Source organism: Rhodnius prolixus, unplaced genomic scaffold (genome assembly GCF_049639745.1).
Source record: "Rhodnius prolixus isolate KJV_2025 unplaced genomic scaffold, Rpr scaffold_5, whole genome shotgun sequence".
Lineage (NCBI taxonomy): Eukaryota > Metazoa > Arthropoda > Insecta > Hemiptera > Reduviidae > Rhodnius > Rhodnius prolixus.
In genome coordinates this window covers 16,028,602-16,047,422 of record NW_027411624.1, presented here as the reverse complement: position 1 = coordinate 16,047,422, position 18,821 = coordinate 16,028,602, and the positions used below count along the sequence as shown (strand labels likewise).

General features: G+C 34.5%; 1 protein-coding gene across 4 annotated transcripts in view; it reads right to left on the bottom strand.

Moving 5' to 3' along the window:
• Positions 1-18,821, bottom strand: part of LOC141458632 (neurotrimin-like) — a 747,333-nt gene that overhangs the window by 337,238 nt on the left and 391,274 nt on the right. For all 4 annotated transcript variants that reach the window (XM_074136888.1, XM_074136886.1, XM_074136887.1 and 1 more), the window contains one exon: positions 13,898-13,995. In XM_074136888.1, the coding sequence (XP_073992989.1) occupies positions 13,898-13,995 (98 nt within the window). The remainder of the gene's footprint in view (positions 1-13,897; positions 13,996-18,821) is intronic.

Here is an 18,821-nt window from a genome sequence, read left to right as displayed (position 1 = left end):
TCATTATAACTTGTAAAAACAAATTACATTGTTCCTAATAAATTATTATAAATTGTAAAAATGTTCTTTTCTTGTATAAAAATAATTATAACTTGCCCCCCCCAAAAAAATTCCATTTTCATAAAAAAAAATGTCCATTTTACTTAAATATTCCAGAAAATATTTTAAGAAAATCACATATTTTCCACATAATTGACGAAAATAAATGCATATTTTAATTAAATTTTTGGCATTTTTAAGTACATAAAAATCCGTTCCTTGGTTATAATACTTATTGAGATATAGAAGGTTAAATATTGGAGGTTTTGTAAATCGTTCAAATTTCAAACCTCTATATCTCCTTTCGAATCGTTCTGATTTTAATGAATTCTTTACCGAATTGTAGACAAAAGTTAGCTCTATAACTGGTATAAGTAGCAATGTTTTAGTCATAATAGTTATTGAGAAACAGGTCAAATTTTTAGGTTTTGTATGACGTTCAAATTTCAAACCTTGTAGAGAATAGTCTGCTCTATAACCAGCATAAATAACAATGTTTTTGTGATAATAGTTAATGAGATATAGAATGTTCAAATTTGATGGTACTGCAATGAAGAAACGAAATTGTAAACGGATTTAGTAAACTTCGCAGAGTGTAATCGCGTGCTTAGCTATCTCAAGCATGCTTACAAGCAAGACAAGGCCAAGGTAGTTTCTGTTAAATTACGATGATACTATAAAGTTTTAAGTTACTGTTACTGTTTATTGTGTTAAAATGGACTGGATCTTTTAGTTAGTACATATATCTCCTAATGAGCCATCAAGCGATTATATAAATCCATAGATAAAACAGAAATAGTAGATTGTAAACTGGCCAGAATACACAGAAACCACTATTAGTTCTTGTAGTCACGCAAAACTAATTGGGTCAACACATTAAATAACTATTTTATCAACATTTATGCTTTTTTATTTATTTTTTATTGGGAATATAAAGTTTATATTTCATCATTGAGTCAATAAAAATAAATCTTAGAAGTAATGTTGTAATAAACTCCAGAACAGCGAAGAATCTTTTAACCAGCAAATTAATTGAGAATTTCTTTTATAATAAATAAATAGTAAAAATCTACGAGTATAAGCCGTAGAACTGTACATTAAATTGAAGCAGCACGTAATAATTTGTTAAGTAATAAAAAGTAAAATATAGTAATGCCTATTTTTTCAGGCTGGCTTTGCGTCCAATCAGGAGTCGTGGGCTGAGGCGACTAGCAAACATACTTTACTATACAGGGTGAACTACGAGTAATAAGTATTGTCCATAGGCCTACTGTGTATAGTACATCTAAAGTGGAGTTCAATGACGTATTGGCCAACTTCATATTTTCAACTGTTCTTGAGTGACGTCACTTTCATTTTTTTTTTTTTAAATCATTACTTTTTTCCAATAAAAATGTCATTACTCAGAAAGTTTTAGTCCGAATTCGATTCTGATGACACGGTTAGAAAGACAGATACATTTTCTAAAAATTGATACCATTTCGAAGCATAAGTTATTCTCCAAACAGCCTCAATCTTCCTCTGAATGCTGGAAAAATATTGAAACAAACGTAATTTCTCATACGAAGATAAAAGGAATCCTGGAAAATGATATACCGTTTGAGAGCCCATCAAACAAGGAAACTTTTATAAACAGTGCCAGCCAGCACCTAGGGTCTGATAATGATCACGTAAGAGCCTAATGTGTTTTCTTACTTTCGATTACTTTTATTTTTCCAGCATCCGGAGGAAGATTCTAAAAATTGATACCATTTCGAAGCATAAGTTATTCTCCAAACAGCCTCAATCTTCCTCCGGATGCTGGAAAAATAAAAGTAATCGAAAATAAGAAAACTCATTAGGCTCTTACGTGATCATTATCAGACCCTAGGTGCTGGCTGGCACTGTTTATAAAAGTTTCCTTGTTTGATGGGCTTTCAAACGGTATATCATTTTCCAGGATTCCTTTTATCTTCGTATGAGAAATTACGTTTGTTTCAATATTTTTCCAGCATTCAGAGGAAGATTGAGGCTGTTTGGAGAATAACTTATGCTTCAAAATGGTATCAATTTTTAGAAAATTTATCTGTCTTTCTAACCGTGTCATCAGAATCGAATTCGGACTAAAACTTTCTGAGTAATGACATTTTTATTGGAAAAAAGTAATGATTTTAGAAAATAAAATGAAAGTGACGTCACTCAAGAACAGTTGAAAATACGTCATTGAACTCCACTTTAGATGTACTACACACAGTAGGCCTATGGACAATACTTAACATACTGGTTCACCCTGTATAGTTGTCATTTTAAGCATTAAATAAAATCCAAGATCTAGACCGGGAATCGAACCCACTAACCAACATTACAGCTTAGCTTTGCGGGACTCGACTCTAATCATTCGGCTACCGTGACACCGGCTTTTACATTAAAAACAATTTAACTATATTTTAGCTAAATAATTATTTCAACAGGGAATAGTTTCTTTTAAGTATTTATCTGATTATACTATCCTTTACCAAATCTCTAATGAAAAGTATCCACGTTTAATACCTAGTTTGTATAATTTTATTCAAGTTTAGACAATTTAAAAGGGACCTAGCAATTATACACGTGTCAAGTCTGCCAGGCATTTATCAGAGTATCTGGACTGTGGCCAGCCCCTGAGGCACAGAGAAAATCCAAATATATGGTCTGTACATAGACATAGACACAATCCTCTCCAATGGATATATCCCCTGAGGATAACCAGCGGAATTTCCGCTTTTAGGCTAATTAGTAATCAAGTATCTGAAACTAATTCGATAATTTGTTTTTTAAAATGTCATTTATTTTATGGTTGCAACAGTAAAATTTTGCTACAAATTCAAAACATTCAAAAACCATGTTTTGGAGGTGCCTCAAGCGGAATGGAAAAAATGCTTTGACAAGTGGTTCGAACGCATGCAGCAGTGTATAGATCATAAAGGAGAATATTTTGAAAAACAATAAAGTCATTTTCAATTACAAATTACTGTATTTTTATTATTAGGCTCAAAATATAAATAGTGCCCCTCGTTATATTATAGATGCTCATTGGTAAGATTATTTCTAAAACAAAATCTCTTTAACGTGTTTCCCATAAAAACTGAACTTCCTTTTTTTGGTTATAAAAGTGGTATTTAGAACTTCAAGTAACTATTAAAGAAGAGAAAAAGAAAAACAGAAAGTGGAAAAACTTCATTAATTTCCACAGTTAAAACTAAAGATAAGATTATCATCAGTTTATCACATTAAATCATCGTTAGTTCTGCACATGTGTGATAGCAGTTACCAGCTTGAAACATTTACAAAGTTTAGAAACTTCGGTAAAAGATTAACTATTTCCAACTTGTTAAGTTCTTTTCAAAAAAAGAAAAAGAAAAAAAAAGTTTTCTTCAAAACTTTTCTTTCTTATCGTGCAGAGGTGGAAAAACTATTTAGAACCAGAGGCCGTAGTAGTAACAGAGAAAACTTGGAAAATTAACTCGTATAGAAAAAGCCGGGCCTACTAATGTAAATTTTGCTGAGTAATTCACTGAATTTAGAAAACCTAATTTGTTTTCTGCTCATAGTTTTTACTTCAGAAAACCTCCCCTTTAAAAAGAAATTTTCTGTATCCAAAGAGAATATTGAGAAAACGCTTTCAGTAATTATTCTCTTAAATTAGTAATTTGTTTAAGATACTTTTAACAGAAATTCTCAATATGGCCTCTCTGTATCTGATCTGTTGAAATGGCTCTGCAGACTTCAGATATTCATCCCCTCATCTGATGTCATGGGCGCGCATAAACCTTATTTTTTTAATACTCTCCATAAGAAAAAAAAAAAAAAAATCTAGCGGTGTCCAAAATCAGGAGTCCCTGGCACGAAGAATATGTGAGGTCTGCAGAGCCATTCCACCTGATCAGAGAGGCCATTCGAGAATGGAGTTGTGCTTGCGAGCCAGAGGAGGCACCTTTGAAGACACACAGTACATGCTGCACTAGATTAGAGCGATAAGTAAGTTCTCGGCTTATTCATTAGCTCTTCACAACCTGTTAATTCCAAAAGTTTATTGAGTAGTTCAAGAAAATCTATGCTTTATTCACATATTTGGCATATTTCTTTAATTAACTAAAGAATAACACGCAGATCTAAACTCGTTAAACGAAAATCCTTTCTTTCGAAATTGGTACTAACACTTATTTAAACTCATATACCATTTTCTTCTTTTTATCTTATTTTATTATTTATAATGTAAATTTTATATTTTTGAATATACTTCTTGAATAAATTAATTATTAAATTACACGTTTGCAGAAAATCGTACTGGATTTGATGATTCTGATCAGCTATATTCTTAAGGTAGGTGAATTCCTTTCATAATGCCGACGCTGTTTTGATCCCTATTTTTTTTGCAATTAATCACAGATTTCTGCATCAATTTTTAAAATAACCACTATTTATGGGATATCTTTCGAAAGGTGTTTGTATATAGATGTTTTTCATGAACAGTGTACGTTTTAAACTTATATAATATTTTTGAGAAAAATGAAGTCAAAGTTTTTGGAAAAAATTAGAAACTGGCTATTCCTTATGTTTGGGCCACAAAGTGAAATACTTAATATTATTATTTTGTAATATAAATTAGCTTATTTAAAAGGAAATTTAAACTTCTTTCTAATGAGCTTATTGAAATCGCTGTAGCTTTAATAGTTTGAGAAAGGTTTGGGGTCGTTATCTTGGTAGAATTTAAAAGACCCTAAAATACCCAATTTTTTGGCACTTTTTCCAAATTATTTTTTAATATATTACTATAAACTATTTTTTCCAACATTCCATCAATAAACACTAATTCTCCAAATCCTGATGCGGACATCCAACCCCAAACCATAACTGACCCAACTCCACCCGGAGGTGGAGCTTTAAAACCCTTTAATGTTGGCTGTAAATTCTTCTTTTCGAGCTCAGCATTCGCTTTCCTCCAGCCCATAACCCTTCCATCTGACTGGAAAACATTAAATTTTGATTCATCGCTAGAGTATATCATTCCAAAAGTCACTATTTTCATTAAAATATTTTTCGGCAAATTTCACTCTCTTAGCACGATTTATCTTACTGACAAAAGGATTCTTCCAGGCTACTCTACCATGATAGTCGAGTTTTCTTAGCACTCTCCGAACTGTTTCTGCTCCTTTTTTGCTCTCTGAACATGTCAAAAATTTCACATTGAAGTTTTGGAGCACTAAGTCGGTGATCTTTTTTAATTCTTTTAATATATAACGCTGCTCTCTCTCAGAGAGCAGTTGAGGACGGCCTTTTTGTGGGGTTGAAACAATTCTTTTTTCTTTTTGGTAACGCTGAATGATGTTCCACGCAGTAGATGTTTTAGGTCCGATCAGTTTTTCCGTCTCTCTAACACTTTTTATTGTCTTTGTGCAAAGAAATTACAATATTTCTTTGTTCAATCGTTGTATTTGTATTTTTGCGCGACATGTTATACGTGGCTTGATTTATATAAACTAATATAATTATTAATTTCATATTGAATACATGCTTAAGGTATATATTTACAAATTGTATAAATATTCGGGCAAAACCTTGGACAAACTATAAATTATAATAGTGTCCCAATATTTATGAGAGGTAGAATTTGCACTTATTATTATATATATTTTTTTTAATCTACCAAAACATTTTTATGTACTTATTTAAATAGTTTTTATTTAATTAATAGTAATTATAAAATGAAATGAATTTATAAAAATTTGAATAAATGGGTGCCACTTTAAATTTTCGTCAATTTTGAACTTCTGTATGTACTGTCCCAATATTAATGGGGGTCACTGTACATACATTCATGGAATAAGAAAACTATAACTGCTGGTGAACGATAATGTTAACATCCAGCCATGGGTATTATGGTGAAATATAGAAGACGAAAATATTCTAAAACTTTTCCTTTCGACCCAGCCAATCTGTTGACTTTTCCATTCGCTTCAGTTAGCATAAAAATCGTTCCACCCAGCTCCATATTTTTCTTTATAACCATGCAGACTATATATTTTTTAACTATTTCTATCTTTTCCATTGCCTTATAGATACTATTATTTTATATAAATTTAAGGAAGTACTTATAAATATTAATATTATATGCATAAAAGTACACTTTCGGCAAAATGATACCATAATTTTTTTTATTTTATTTTTAAATTAACCGAAGAGAAACATAATTATATTGAAATGTTACTAGTTATCGATAATGTAGATCATAAAAAAGAATTAATAATATAATTCAAGGTATTGAGAAAGTACTTGACCGTATAAATACCCGACTATATAAATTAATTCCCAATATGGTTCATTAGAGAGGAAGGTTACACAGTATTCAAGTGTTATAATGATAGACCATTTTCACGGTAATTCCACTTATAAACTCGTTTGGGTTGTTAGAGTAACAAGCAGCATACTGGCAGATACTGTTAATAGCTAATTTTGGTACATTAATATAGATTAACTGGCAGCATCCATTTTACAAGCGAGTGAAGTACATTTTACTCTCAAGAGTTTAGATTTTTGCACGCACGAGCGAAAAGCGCAGGCAACTGGTCTGAAGGGTTAAAATGTGTGTGTGATGTGTTCTACGAGGGTCGTTTGAAAAGTCCGTGCAAAAATAAAAACTACTTAATTTTTTGGAGTAAACCTTTTTTATTTTTCAACATAGTCTCCTTTTAGGCTTATACACTTCGTCCAACGCTGCTCTAGTTTGTTGATCCCTTCCGAATAATAGGATTTGTCCAAGTCTGAAAAATAGCCATTCGTTTCTGCAATCACCTCCTCGTTTGAATAAAATCTTTTTCCCGCCAGCCATTTCTTCATATTGGGGAACAAATATTAGTCCGAGGGAGCCAAGTCTGGAGAATAGGGGGGGGATGTGAAACGAGTTGGAACCGTATTTCCATTAATTTTGCGACCACAACTGCTGAGGTGTGAGCTGGTGCGTTGTCTTGATGGAAAAGGACTGGTTTGTGGGCCAATCGTGGGCGTTTTTCTTGCAGCTCGGTTTTCAATCGGTCCAATAACGATGAATAATATGCACCTGTAATAGTTTTACCCTTTTCCAGATAGTCGATGAGGATTATTCCTTGCGAATGCCAAAAGACAGTCGCCATAATCTTTCCGGCCGAAGGAACGGTCTTCGCCCATATGGCCACTCCGAAAATTTTGAAACCACTTATAAACTGTTCTAATCGAAGGTGCAGAGTCACCATAATGTTTATCAAGCTTCTCTTTAGTCTCCTGAGGCGTTTTGCCTTTCATAAAGTAGTGTTTAATCAACACACGAAATTCTTTTTCGTCCATTTTTTGAAAAACACTCGACTTCCTCGATTCAAACGAATGCCAAACACAAAGAAATAGACCGATCTGGCTGAAACTTGGTGTGTGTTCTTCCAAGAGATGCTACTAACTAAACATAACCTCGATACGCGCCAGTGGTGCTATCTCTCTGACTTTGCACGGACTTTTCAAACGACCCTCGTATATTTTACCCTCAACTGGTTTCATTGGGTCAAATTTGACCCGCTCTTTTTTCATTTGTGTGGCATTTTGTAGGAATTAACTATAAACATCTCCCCTTCTCTGGATACTCCTCTTTCATCCTCACCAACAATCGACCAGACAAATCAGTCGTTCTTGAACAGTGCAAGTGAATAAAATATAGGTTTTGGGTCAAATTTGACCCGACAATACCATTTACGTTATAAGTTTCATTCTAAATAGTTTTTTATTTTTATGTTTTGGAGTCTGTTTTCTGTTCTATTTTTTAATATTATTCTATAATATTAAATATTATATAGTAAATATTATATAGTAAATATTATATAGTAAATATTACATAATATTTAATATTATTGCTGATATCTGGTTCTGTTCAGTTAAGCTGGTCCATGAACTAGGAAAGCTAAATTTGTCTTACTCGGGGACATTAAGAAAAAAATAAAAAAGAAAACCCCTCTTATATAATTCCAAATAAAGAAAAACTACCGTCGGAACTTCATTGTTTGTCTTTACTGGCAACAAAACGGTGGTTTTTTGTACCAAAGCAAAACAAGTAGGTTATACTCGCATCATGATAATTCGGTACTTGCAGAATTAAGGAAAAACAATTATGTTTTTCTTTAGGACTTTTCTTTTCTTGGAATGAACATCTAACTTTAAGAAAATAATGTTTTTTAGTAAATATGATTTTTGCATTTTTAAAATTTTTATTTGTTTTTCTTAATCTTATGAAAAAAAAATTTAACAAAATATTCATCATTTTCGTTTGCTAAATAAATTTTCTAAGAAAAACTAAATCGATTTTAATTATATCAATGACCTTCTAAAAGTAATGTGCATTTAAAGTTTCGGGTCAAAGCTGATCCGACGATGCCAGTTGAAGTTGAGATTTTGAAAAGCCGAATAATAATTTCGATTCTCTAAAAAGGTTATCTCGTAAGAGGGATAAACAACAATTCATTAGAAAATTTCACGAAGAAACGGAGTCAAAAAAGATGTAAGTTGAAGGAGAACATCTGAAACTTGGAAGAATATCCTCCTCAATAAAAGGAAATGGATATAATAAAATGCATTAAAGTAGAACATCTGATACGTATGGATGACAATAGAAAGTACCAACGACTCCTGAGGGAGAAATTGTACAGTAGCTAGTGAAGTTGGATGCCAAAAGTTGTGATGGACAATGGCAGCAGGGTATGCAGTAAGTACGTCGACGCTCAAGATTGGATAGATACGAAAATCGCTGATGTTGGGGAGACCAAAGACTACTGAATAATTACTAATTTCTGGCTTTATTAAATTCCTAATTCCTTTTTTATTACCCGTATTATAGTAATAATAAAGTGTTTATTTATGCAATAATAAATAAATATTTACAAACACATGTGTTATTACAAACACATATACATTGTCTGTGCTCGTCTGCAGAGTTGTTTTAACGAAAAAAGAATACTGTGACGAAACTTAATAATATTATCATTTTGAAATTTCTTATAAGAATCATGTTTTCATTCATAACTTCTAAAATATCGCTCACAGAAAAAAACCGTACAAGTAAATTTTTTTTTTAAAAAATAGAGGAATCTATTTATGAAATAAAAACCACACCTTCCCATTTGAAAAAATGAAGTTGGTGCCTGTATCTCGCTTCTGGAAGCACCGAAAAAAATTTACAAATTAAATTTGGATTCCTAACAAAAAACTAAGGGAACACGTATTTTTTAGTTTTTTTCTAGCTATCTTAGTTTCCGAGAAAAAGTCGTTATCCATATAGCTTGGGACACCCTGTAGATGTTTTGTAGGTAAGTTATAAATTATTTTGTTCCAATAATTTTTTCTAAAATATGCTAAAGGGGTAAATAGTTGACAAATCCGGTAACCACTGAATCGCCCCATGTGTCAATATAACACCATCAAGCATGTAAAGAGATATCTCGATAGGCAATTTGATGGGCGTGTTATATCGACGGGGGACGATTCAGTGGCCACCTCGTTCACCGGATTTGACACCTATGGACTATTTCCTTTGGGGATACCTGAAAAACAAGGTGATTATTCATAACTTTTTTCTTTCTTTCCTTATTTCTGCTTATCTAAAAGCATTTCTAAATCTAGGTGTATCAGAATCAAGCCGGGATTGCATCTGTAGATGAACTAAAGCAGAGAATAATAGATGCCTGTAACTCGGTTAAAATCGAATCTATTTATTTGGCAATAAGGAGCAATTGGCGGGAAAGAGCATGTCTATGCATCTCTAATGGTGGAAGCCATTTCGAGCATGATCTGTAATATTAATGAGGAGTAAAATTTATAATAAAATAGTACTTTTCTTCTTATTCAATCAAAAAACCGATATAATATTATCATTTTGAAATTTCTTATAAGAATCATGTTTTCATTCATAACTTCTAAAATATGGCTCACAGAAAAAAACCGTTCAAGTAAATTTTTCTTTTAAAAAATAGAGGAATCTATTTCTGAAATAAAAACCGCACCTTCCCATTTGAAAAAATGAAGTTGGTGCCTGTATCTCGCTTCTGGAAGCACCGAAACAAATTTACAAATTAAATTTGGATTTCTAACAAAAAAACTAAGGGAACACGTATTTTTTAGTTTTTTTTCTAGCTATCTTAGTTTCCGAAAAAAAGTCGTTATCCATATAGCTTGGGTGCACCCTGTATAGCGTATAATAGAAGAAGACAAAACAAACTAAAGACGAACAGATAATTTCAAACAAATCAAAACCAAAACAAAAAACATAACTCTTATTAGGGAAGGGATTAGCTATGTGGTTAGCGTACTCGATTCCCACGCGGAGGTCCCGGGTTCGAATCCAGCTGCTGACCCTTAGATTTTCTCTTCCTAGGAGCTTCTTACAGCTCACTGTCCGGTGATGGACAGTGTTGTCTGTAAAGAGAGAACACTGTCCGGAGGCCGGCACTGCACTAGAAAAAGCTAAGCTCCGGGCGCTAATAACCTCAGCTGTTGATGCGCCAATAAAAAAGAAAAAAAAAATAATAATAAAATGCCTTCTATTTATTAAACATAAACACTAAACCTAACCTACAATTAACTAAAAATTAAAAATAAAACTTCTCTATTAAAGTTTTTCCTATAATTCAAGGCATTTACAGTTAAATTAATAAATTCTGCCAATTCCGGACATTTAAAAATAAGCAATTATCAATTAATCGTAAATAAAACAAAGTATAAGAGGTAGCCATTTTTTTTTTTTTGTCTCCCAGTGTTACCAAATTAAATTTTAATGACTGATAATATTTGGCTGTAAGTCCGAAGGCTGCATTTAATAAATTTTAAACGTCACATAATAATGATAAAAACCCCCTAACATTATTTTCAGTTTTTTTCTCATTGTATTTGTTTTAAGTATTAGACAAGAAAAGCTTTAACTTTTAATTTATTTTTGTTTCGATCCTTTGATATTAGTCTTTTAATTCTACTTGAATCTCATTTTAATCCTGGGATTAGCTAAGGCTTACAAGATACTCGCACAGTATAAGTCCGGGATTTATATAAAAATAATAAAAAAAGAGAAGAAGCTAGCAGAAAAGAGGGAAAACCAGACAGGCTAAAATATCTCGCTTGCGAATTTTTAATTCAGTGCATTATGGGTAAAGCAAGAAAATAACTCTGCAGGAAATACGATTGTGAATTCTGTTTTGGCCATTGACACGGAATGGCGGCTTAAAAAAAGGTAAAAACAAAAAGATAAAATAAAAAATAGGTCTTAATACGTAACAGATGGACTTTTGCTGTATTAAAATTCAATTTTTTGATCATTTGTGAGAAGTAAGAAACAGATTATTTTTCGGATTTTTAAAAAAAAAAAATGGGTTAGAGCTTTTAAAGATGGACGCACGAATGTTCATGATGTGGAATGAATTGGGCGACCTTCATTTACTGAAGATTTAGTCCACAAATCTGACGAAAATATGAAAGAGAACAGACGCTTTACGATTTCATTGTTCTCAAAATGAGTTCCCTCAAAGTGTCAAGCAGTGTCCTCTAAGAATTTGTGACTTGTGATCCCAAACTACGGCCCGCGGGCCACATGCGGCTCCCTGAGGACATTTATCCGGCCCTTGCCGCACTTCCGGAAGGGGCATCTCTTTCCATTGGTGGTCTCAGTGAGAGGAGCGGCTAGATGTGGCGGTGCCGCAAAGCGCTGCGTCGCTTATGTACAGTACTACTTCCGGTGACGCGGAGCGCACGCGTCACGGCTCCGGTGAAAAATAACAGCAGAAGTAGGAAGAAAGGCAAAGCATTATAACTAAATCGGACATTGACCATCACATTAGCCAAAAGCAGGTCCATAGTTCCTTCAGAAATACTGGGCAGTTTGGTGATTTAAATTTACTTGTTCTTTATTTGAAATATTCTATTTGTTCCCGTTTTTTTTACTTTAAAATTGTTTGTTTTACGAAGGTCGTTTGAAAAGTCCGTGCAAAAATAAAAACTACTTAATTTTTTTGGGGGTAAACCTTTTTTATTTTTCAACATAGTCTCCTTTTAGGCTTATACACTTCGTCCAACGCTGCTCTAGTTTGTTCATCCCTTCCGAATAATAGGATTTGTCCAAGTCTGAAAAATAGCCATTCGTTTCTGCAATCACCTCCTCGTTTGAATAAAATCTTTTTCCCGCCAGCCATTTCTTCATATTGGGGAACAAATAGTAGTCTGAGGGAGCCAAGTCTGGAGAATAGGGGGGATGTGAAACGAGTTGGAACCCTATTTCCATTAATTTTGCGACCACAACTGCTGAGGTGTGAACTGGTGCGTTGTCGTGATGGAAAAGGACTTTTTTGTGGGCCAATCGTGGGCGTTTTTCTTGCAGCTCGGTTTTCAAACGGTCCAATAACGATGAATAATATGCACCTGTAATAGTTTTACCCTTTTCCAGATAGTCGATGAGGATTATTCCTTGCGAATCCCAAAAGACAGTCGCCATAATCTTTCCGGCCGAAGGAACGGTCTTCGCCTTTTTTGGCGCAGATTCCCACTTGGTAACCCATTGTTTAGATTGTTCTTTGGTCTCAGGAGTATAGTGATGTATCCATATTTCATCCACAGTGACGAAACGACGCTTAAAGTCCTGCGGATTCTTCTGGAACAGCTGCAAACCGTCCTTGCAACACTTCACACGATTTCGTTTTTGGTCAAGCGTGAGCAATCGCGGCACCCATCTTGCGGATAGCTTTGTCATGTCCTAATGTTGATGCAAAATATTATGTACCCGTTCATTCGAGATGCCCACAGCACTAGCAATCTCACGCACCTTCACTCTTCTGTCATCCATCACCATATCCATGGATTTTATCAATGATTTCTGGAGTAGTAACCTCAACAGGGCGTCCAGAACGTTCAGCGTCACTTGTGCCCATATGGCCACTCCGAAAATTTTGAAACCACTTATAAACTGTTCTAATCGAAGGTGCAGAGTCACCATAATGTTTATCAAGCTTCTCTTTAGTCTTCTGAGGCGTTTTGCCTTTCATAAAGTAGTGTTTAATCAATACACGAAATTCTTTCTCGTCCATTTTTTGAAAATCACTTGACTTCCTCGATTCAAACGAATGCCAAATACAAAGAATTAAACCGATCTGGCTGAAACTTGGTGTGTGTTCTTCCAAGAGATGCTACTAACTAAACATAACCTCGATACGCGCCAGTGGTGCTATCTCTCTGACTTTGCACGGACTTTTCAAACGACCCTCGTATAGTCCGGCCCTCCAACGGTCTGAGGGACAGTGAACTGGCTCCCTGTGTAAAAAGTTTGGGGTCCACTGGCTTAAATTATCGAAAGCTGTGTGTCACTATCGATCTCATCGGATCATTTGACTGGGAACAACTTGATCAAGCTCCCCAATCTAGAGCCCAGTAAACTACCACCTGTTTCTGCAATTTGGCAAAATTTATCTGGTTGGACGATGATGGGGGTCAAAACGTCCGTTTTGCAGTGATTGGTTAATTCAGGCGGCAGTCTTCTATGTGTATATGTGTATGGGCTTCAAAAAGCTGGGTTGTACGATACGATAAGTGCCTTAATATTAGTGGCTATTATGTAGAAAAATAGATCAAGGTACACAGGCTTTCATAGAATTGTGTTTTTATTTTTTGTTTTCCTTAAAAACACTACTCATATAAAACTAATTTTCTATGATGATAAAACTAATTTTCTATGATGATAAAACTAATTTTCTATGATGATAAAACTAATCATTAGTAGGCCAAACAATTTTCAAATTTTACGTTAAAATAAATATAAATTTATTATAATATTAAACTATAACAAGCAACTCACCTTGTAGGAAGAAAGGTCATCTACAACGCAGACCAGGGTTGCTTCCCTGCCAACGGGTACTGTCACGTTCGAAATAGGTTCAGCGAACTTTGGCACATCTACAACAGAAAGGATAGATTTATTATTATTAATTATGTATGAGTTAAGGCGCATCAATATTTGAAGTTATTGGCGCCCGAAGCTTTTTTCAGTGCACTGCTGGCCTCCGGACACAGTGTTCTCTCGTTACAGATAACACTGTCCATCCACTAGACAGAAGCTCCTAGGAAAAGAAAAAAAACCTAAGGACCAGCAGCTGGAATCGAACCCAGGAACTCCGCGAGGTAATACAATACGCTGACCGCATAGCTAATCCCTTCCCATATTATTACTTACTTTATTTATGACCCAATAAGTAACATTATTTTTAGAATGCACATTTCATAATTTATAAAGTGACGTCAGAGCCAAATATCTTTCTTTCCTGGAAGATTAGTGAATTTCACAAGAAAGTTAAACAAATTTATTGTATTATAAATAAATAAATAACTTGTAATATTAACTAAAGAACCATAGTTATTAAGCCATATTAAAGAAAAAAATCTTACGTGGACACATTAAACTTTTCTTTTCTGCAGTTTTTTATTTTTCCATTTTTCTTTCTAATTTAAAAGATTTAAGGATTTTTTTTTTTTAAAAAAAAAACATATCAAGTCTTAATTTAGTATTAATTGAAACTGGTGTATAAAGAACGGCTTTAAATTTTGAAATTATTCTCCTTAAAACTTAATAAAATATTCATTAACAGAAGGGAGAGTCAAAAACCGAGAAAGAAAATTTTACTCAGCGAGCAAACGGAGAATAAAAAGCAGAAATATTTTTGTTTATGTTCTTAAGCGCAAAAAAATATACTGCCAACCTCTTAAATACGGTCCAACTAATTTGCTTGTTAAATAAATATTTAATGTAGCCCCATGGGCGTACCCAGGGTGAGGAGGTTAAGGGTCAAAATCTCTCCCTGAATTTTCTAAAAATAAGTTTTCCAATACTACGGATAGAAACAATGTAAATGTTATGTATATTAATAATACCATATCAATTAACTATCTATTATTACAACCGTCTGGAGCAGGTCGAAAAAGGGTAATGTTAAAATAATAATTAACATGCTTCAAAATTTAGGTAATTCTAGACTTTAAGACAACATTAAATGGCTTAATTTGCCTGCAGAAACAAACCCATCAGCTGTCGCACTATTATTTAATTATTACTTGTTTAGTAATATAATAATATAATTATTTAATGTATTAAATTTGGACGTAAAATTTAGATTTAGTGGTGGTGCTTATTTTACTGTGATCCACTGATTTGTTGCAGCATCCCTCAAAGATGGAGCCCAAATTTCCAGTTCTGTTAGGGAGAATCTGGAGAGGGATTTCCTAGGATAAAGGTTCCAGTTTTTAGGGCGGAACTCGCTCTCTCTCAGCTCTACCAGCTCTTCCAGCATTGGCAGGAAATACTCTGCAAGTGTAATGGCTAATTTGGTTTTCTTTTAAACCTACAAAGGCTATCTGTTGGCAGGCTTGTGCGATTAATTTGTATTTAGTTTTAAAAACCCTCCCACAGTGTACGGAATTAAAATCAGACAATTACGTGTATACACGTCGAACGCAGGGCAAAAACAACCAAAAGTTAACAACGTCCGTAATAGTCACTGCAAGCGACTTTTTCAGCAATCTCTGGGGGCTTATTGATTACAGAGCATTCTTGCTCATTCAAAATCTCGCACCGCTTCACGTATGCATTGCTCTAGTTAACTAGGGATGCAAGAGCTTTTACAAGGAAGAAAAGAGCTTTTTGAATTCTGTGCAAAATGAAATCATGCTCGTACTGAGGACTGAACCTCTATCTAAAAGGTAAAAACGGCATTGCACAAGGGTTGAGAGCTTCTATTTGTGTGCGGAGACCAAACATGTACCAACCACTTATCATTTGGCTGACTCCCACCGCAGTTCTATTGGTAAGATAAAGGAAACATCCCACCAAATAATATTCTTATTGCATTTTATTAAAATTTCGAGTTTTTATAGTTAATGGCAATTTTATATTTTTTCACAACGAGCATACACACGTCGAACTCACCGTAATAGTGATTTGGATTGATGTGTATACACGTTAAACACACTTAATAGGTTAATATAATCATTTCACATTAAGCTTAGTTATAAAAAGTAATAATATAATGAAAAGTAAAGTAATCGCCTATTTTTTCAGGCGGGGCTTAACGTCCAACTACCAATTAGGTGTCGTGGACGAAGGCGACTAGCAAACATACTTTACTGTAAATTTCTTTTATTAACCATTAAATAAAATCCAAGGCCTACAGACTGGGAATCGAACCCAGTACCACAATACATATTAGCTTTGCAGTTATCGCCTCTGACCGCTCTGCTACTGTGGCGCCTTACTTCTCAACTGTATTCCCTCTTGAATTTGTACCCAAACTGTGTCGTAACTTCAAAAGCAGAAAAGTTGGTCCTGTAAGAAATTAGGTGTGGACGAGGGTGGAAGCTAATATTTTACTATAAACAATTTTTTCTAACAAATAAAAATTAGCCATACACAGGATTCGAACTAGGGATCCCCCACTTACAAAGCCACGCTCATAACCACTAAACCAATTACAGCCCCTAATAATATAATGTAAATATGATAACAAAGCTTTTTGTCTTTCTTCTTTCTTGTCTTCAAATAGAAGTTGAGAAAAAAGGTGTGCCGAAAACTGAGTTTTAAATTGTTTACATTTGTATTTACAAACAAAATCTACATATTCAGTCGTCCTTTTAAGGCTGTAAAGCAGTCAACTTTACATAAAGATCATCTTTATAAATGAAGTCGCGCAGTCTTTTTGTGGATTGATTGAAGAACCAAGGAGCTGATTTTCATTGTATAACATCTACATAAACACTAACACAAAATGATTTACATGAAATACGTAATCAAACCGCCATCTACAGCCATGGATTACCTATCAAATCCGCCCCACAAAATGGAAGGTTTGCTGGAAAAGAAGTGGGCGAAGTTGTGGGAAAAACCGTTTTGACTGCTCTGTATATAAATAGGCTAATAATGATGAAGGTAAGCCGGTAACCACCTGACTTTCAATAAGCCACTTTCCAACAGACTTGCTAAGCTTTATTGAACTTTGGGAGCTTCATGGTGAAGACGATAAAAAAGAAAAACGTAAATGCTGATGTTTAATTGAGCCTATCTACATGAAACTATGAAAATGTTTAAGAATTTATTAACTGTTAAAATTTTTTTTTTTTTTTTTTAATGATTTAAGGCGCGTCAACATCTTAGGTTATTGGCGCCCGGAGCTTTTTTCAGTGCACTGCCGGCCATCACCGGACAGTGAGCTGTAAGAAGCTCCTAGGAAGAGAAAATCCCAGGGTCAGCAGCTGGATTCGAACCCGGGACCTCCGCGTGGGAGTCCAGTAGGCTAACCGCATAGCTAATCCCTTCCCTTATTAACTGTTTAATTATTATTATTATTATTTACTTTATTTATTTTCACAACTGCAGTATAATTCTGCAACAAGTAAAGCTGATACAACATGATAACAGAATAAATACATGAGGGGAGAATTCACCCAATGGTGAAACTCCCAAAGAGGTACAGTTCACTATTGTACACTGGCACTTACTTCATTTAGAAGATCGCGTGGCCACCGGCGCTTCAACCGCCTGGGAGGATTTCCTGGTAGAGTAGTAAGTTGGGCTATAACACTTACTTATTCAAATATAAAATATAGCGGTTTTTTCAAAAAAAACTGTGCATTAAGGGGTTAAAGAACTGGTAGGGAAAGTTTCAACCTCCTTATTAAGGGAGGTTTCGGCTACTAGATCCAAAGGGGGAAGGCAAAATAAGCCTCTTGTGGCTGCGATGCCGTGGGGTGTAGGTCCCGTCCCGTTTTCTATTTATATTTCTAAGATGAATTGCGTTGCAAGGATGCAAATAAATACAATATATTTGCATTAGATTGTACAAAAAATGTGTATATAAATTGCATGATATGCATATTCTGAAATGAAATTTAAAATATTTTACGCACCATATTGCGTCGCGGATGGATAAGGTAGCGGGAACACTGAACTGGAGGATTCGTAAACGTAATCCCTCAGAAGCTGTTGTGAACCTAACCCACCACAAGTACCGACAATACTAATTATGCAGGTAAAAGTGCATTAAATTTAAGAGTACGTAAAACAATTCTGGAATATTCTCTTAGAAAATACGACAAGATGGTAGGAAAAAAATGGTTTAAAGATTGCCATAAACCAAATTAGTGAATACCCACTCAACTACTGGGTGGTAAAAAAAAAAGAAGTGGCTTTAATTCAAAGGATTGCTTTACAACCACCGGCAACCACCACCGGCTGAGTACCTCCTTCTCCATTCTAAGCCACTGTACAAGTCTTCAGTATTCCGTGACCTGGTGTTATTTAAAGTTTCTTCCTTTTTCCAGCGCCAGTAGGAGTGAGCTAGTGAGACGAGTGGGGATGGAGGAAATATAAGAGAAGAAGACGGAGACTGGATGAAGTGGTAGCAGGAAACTGGATAAACAGTGAAACAGAATGACTACGTGAGTCGTTTTTCAATTAGCCTCGGCGGTCTTTTCTAATTAGCGCCTCTAATTGCCCCTGAGAAATGACTGCTAGCAGGCAAGCCATCTCCAGTCTCCTCTATTCTGGGGGAGTCTAAGTATCACGGTGGTGTCGCCACCATTTATGCAAGTGGAAATACCCCCTTTATATGTTAATACTTCTCAAGTAAAATGAAGTTGAGGACTTAATAAATGAAGTACGCTACAACTTAAATTAACAAAAAAAAAAGAAAAAAGAAACTTGAAATTGCAAAGCTCACTTTCCATGATTAATTACA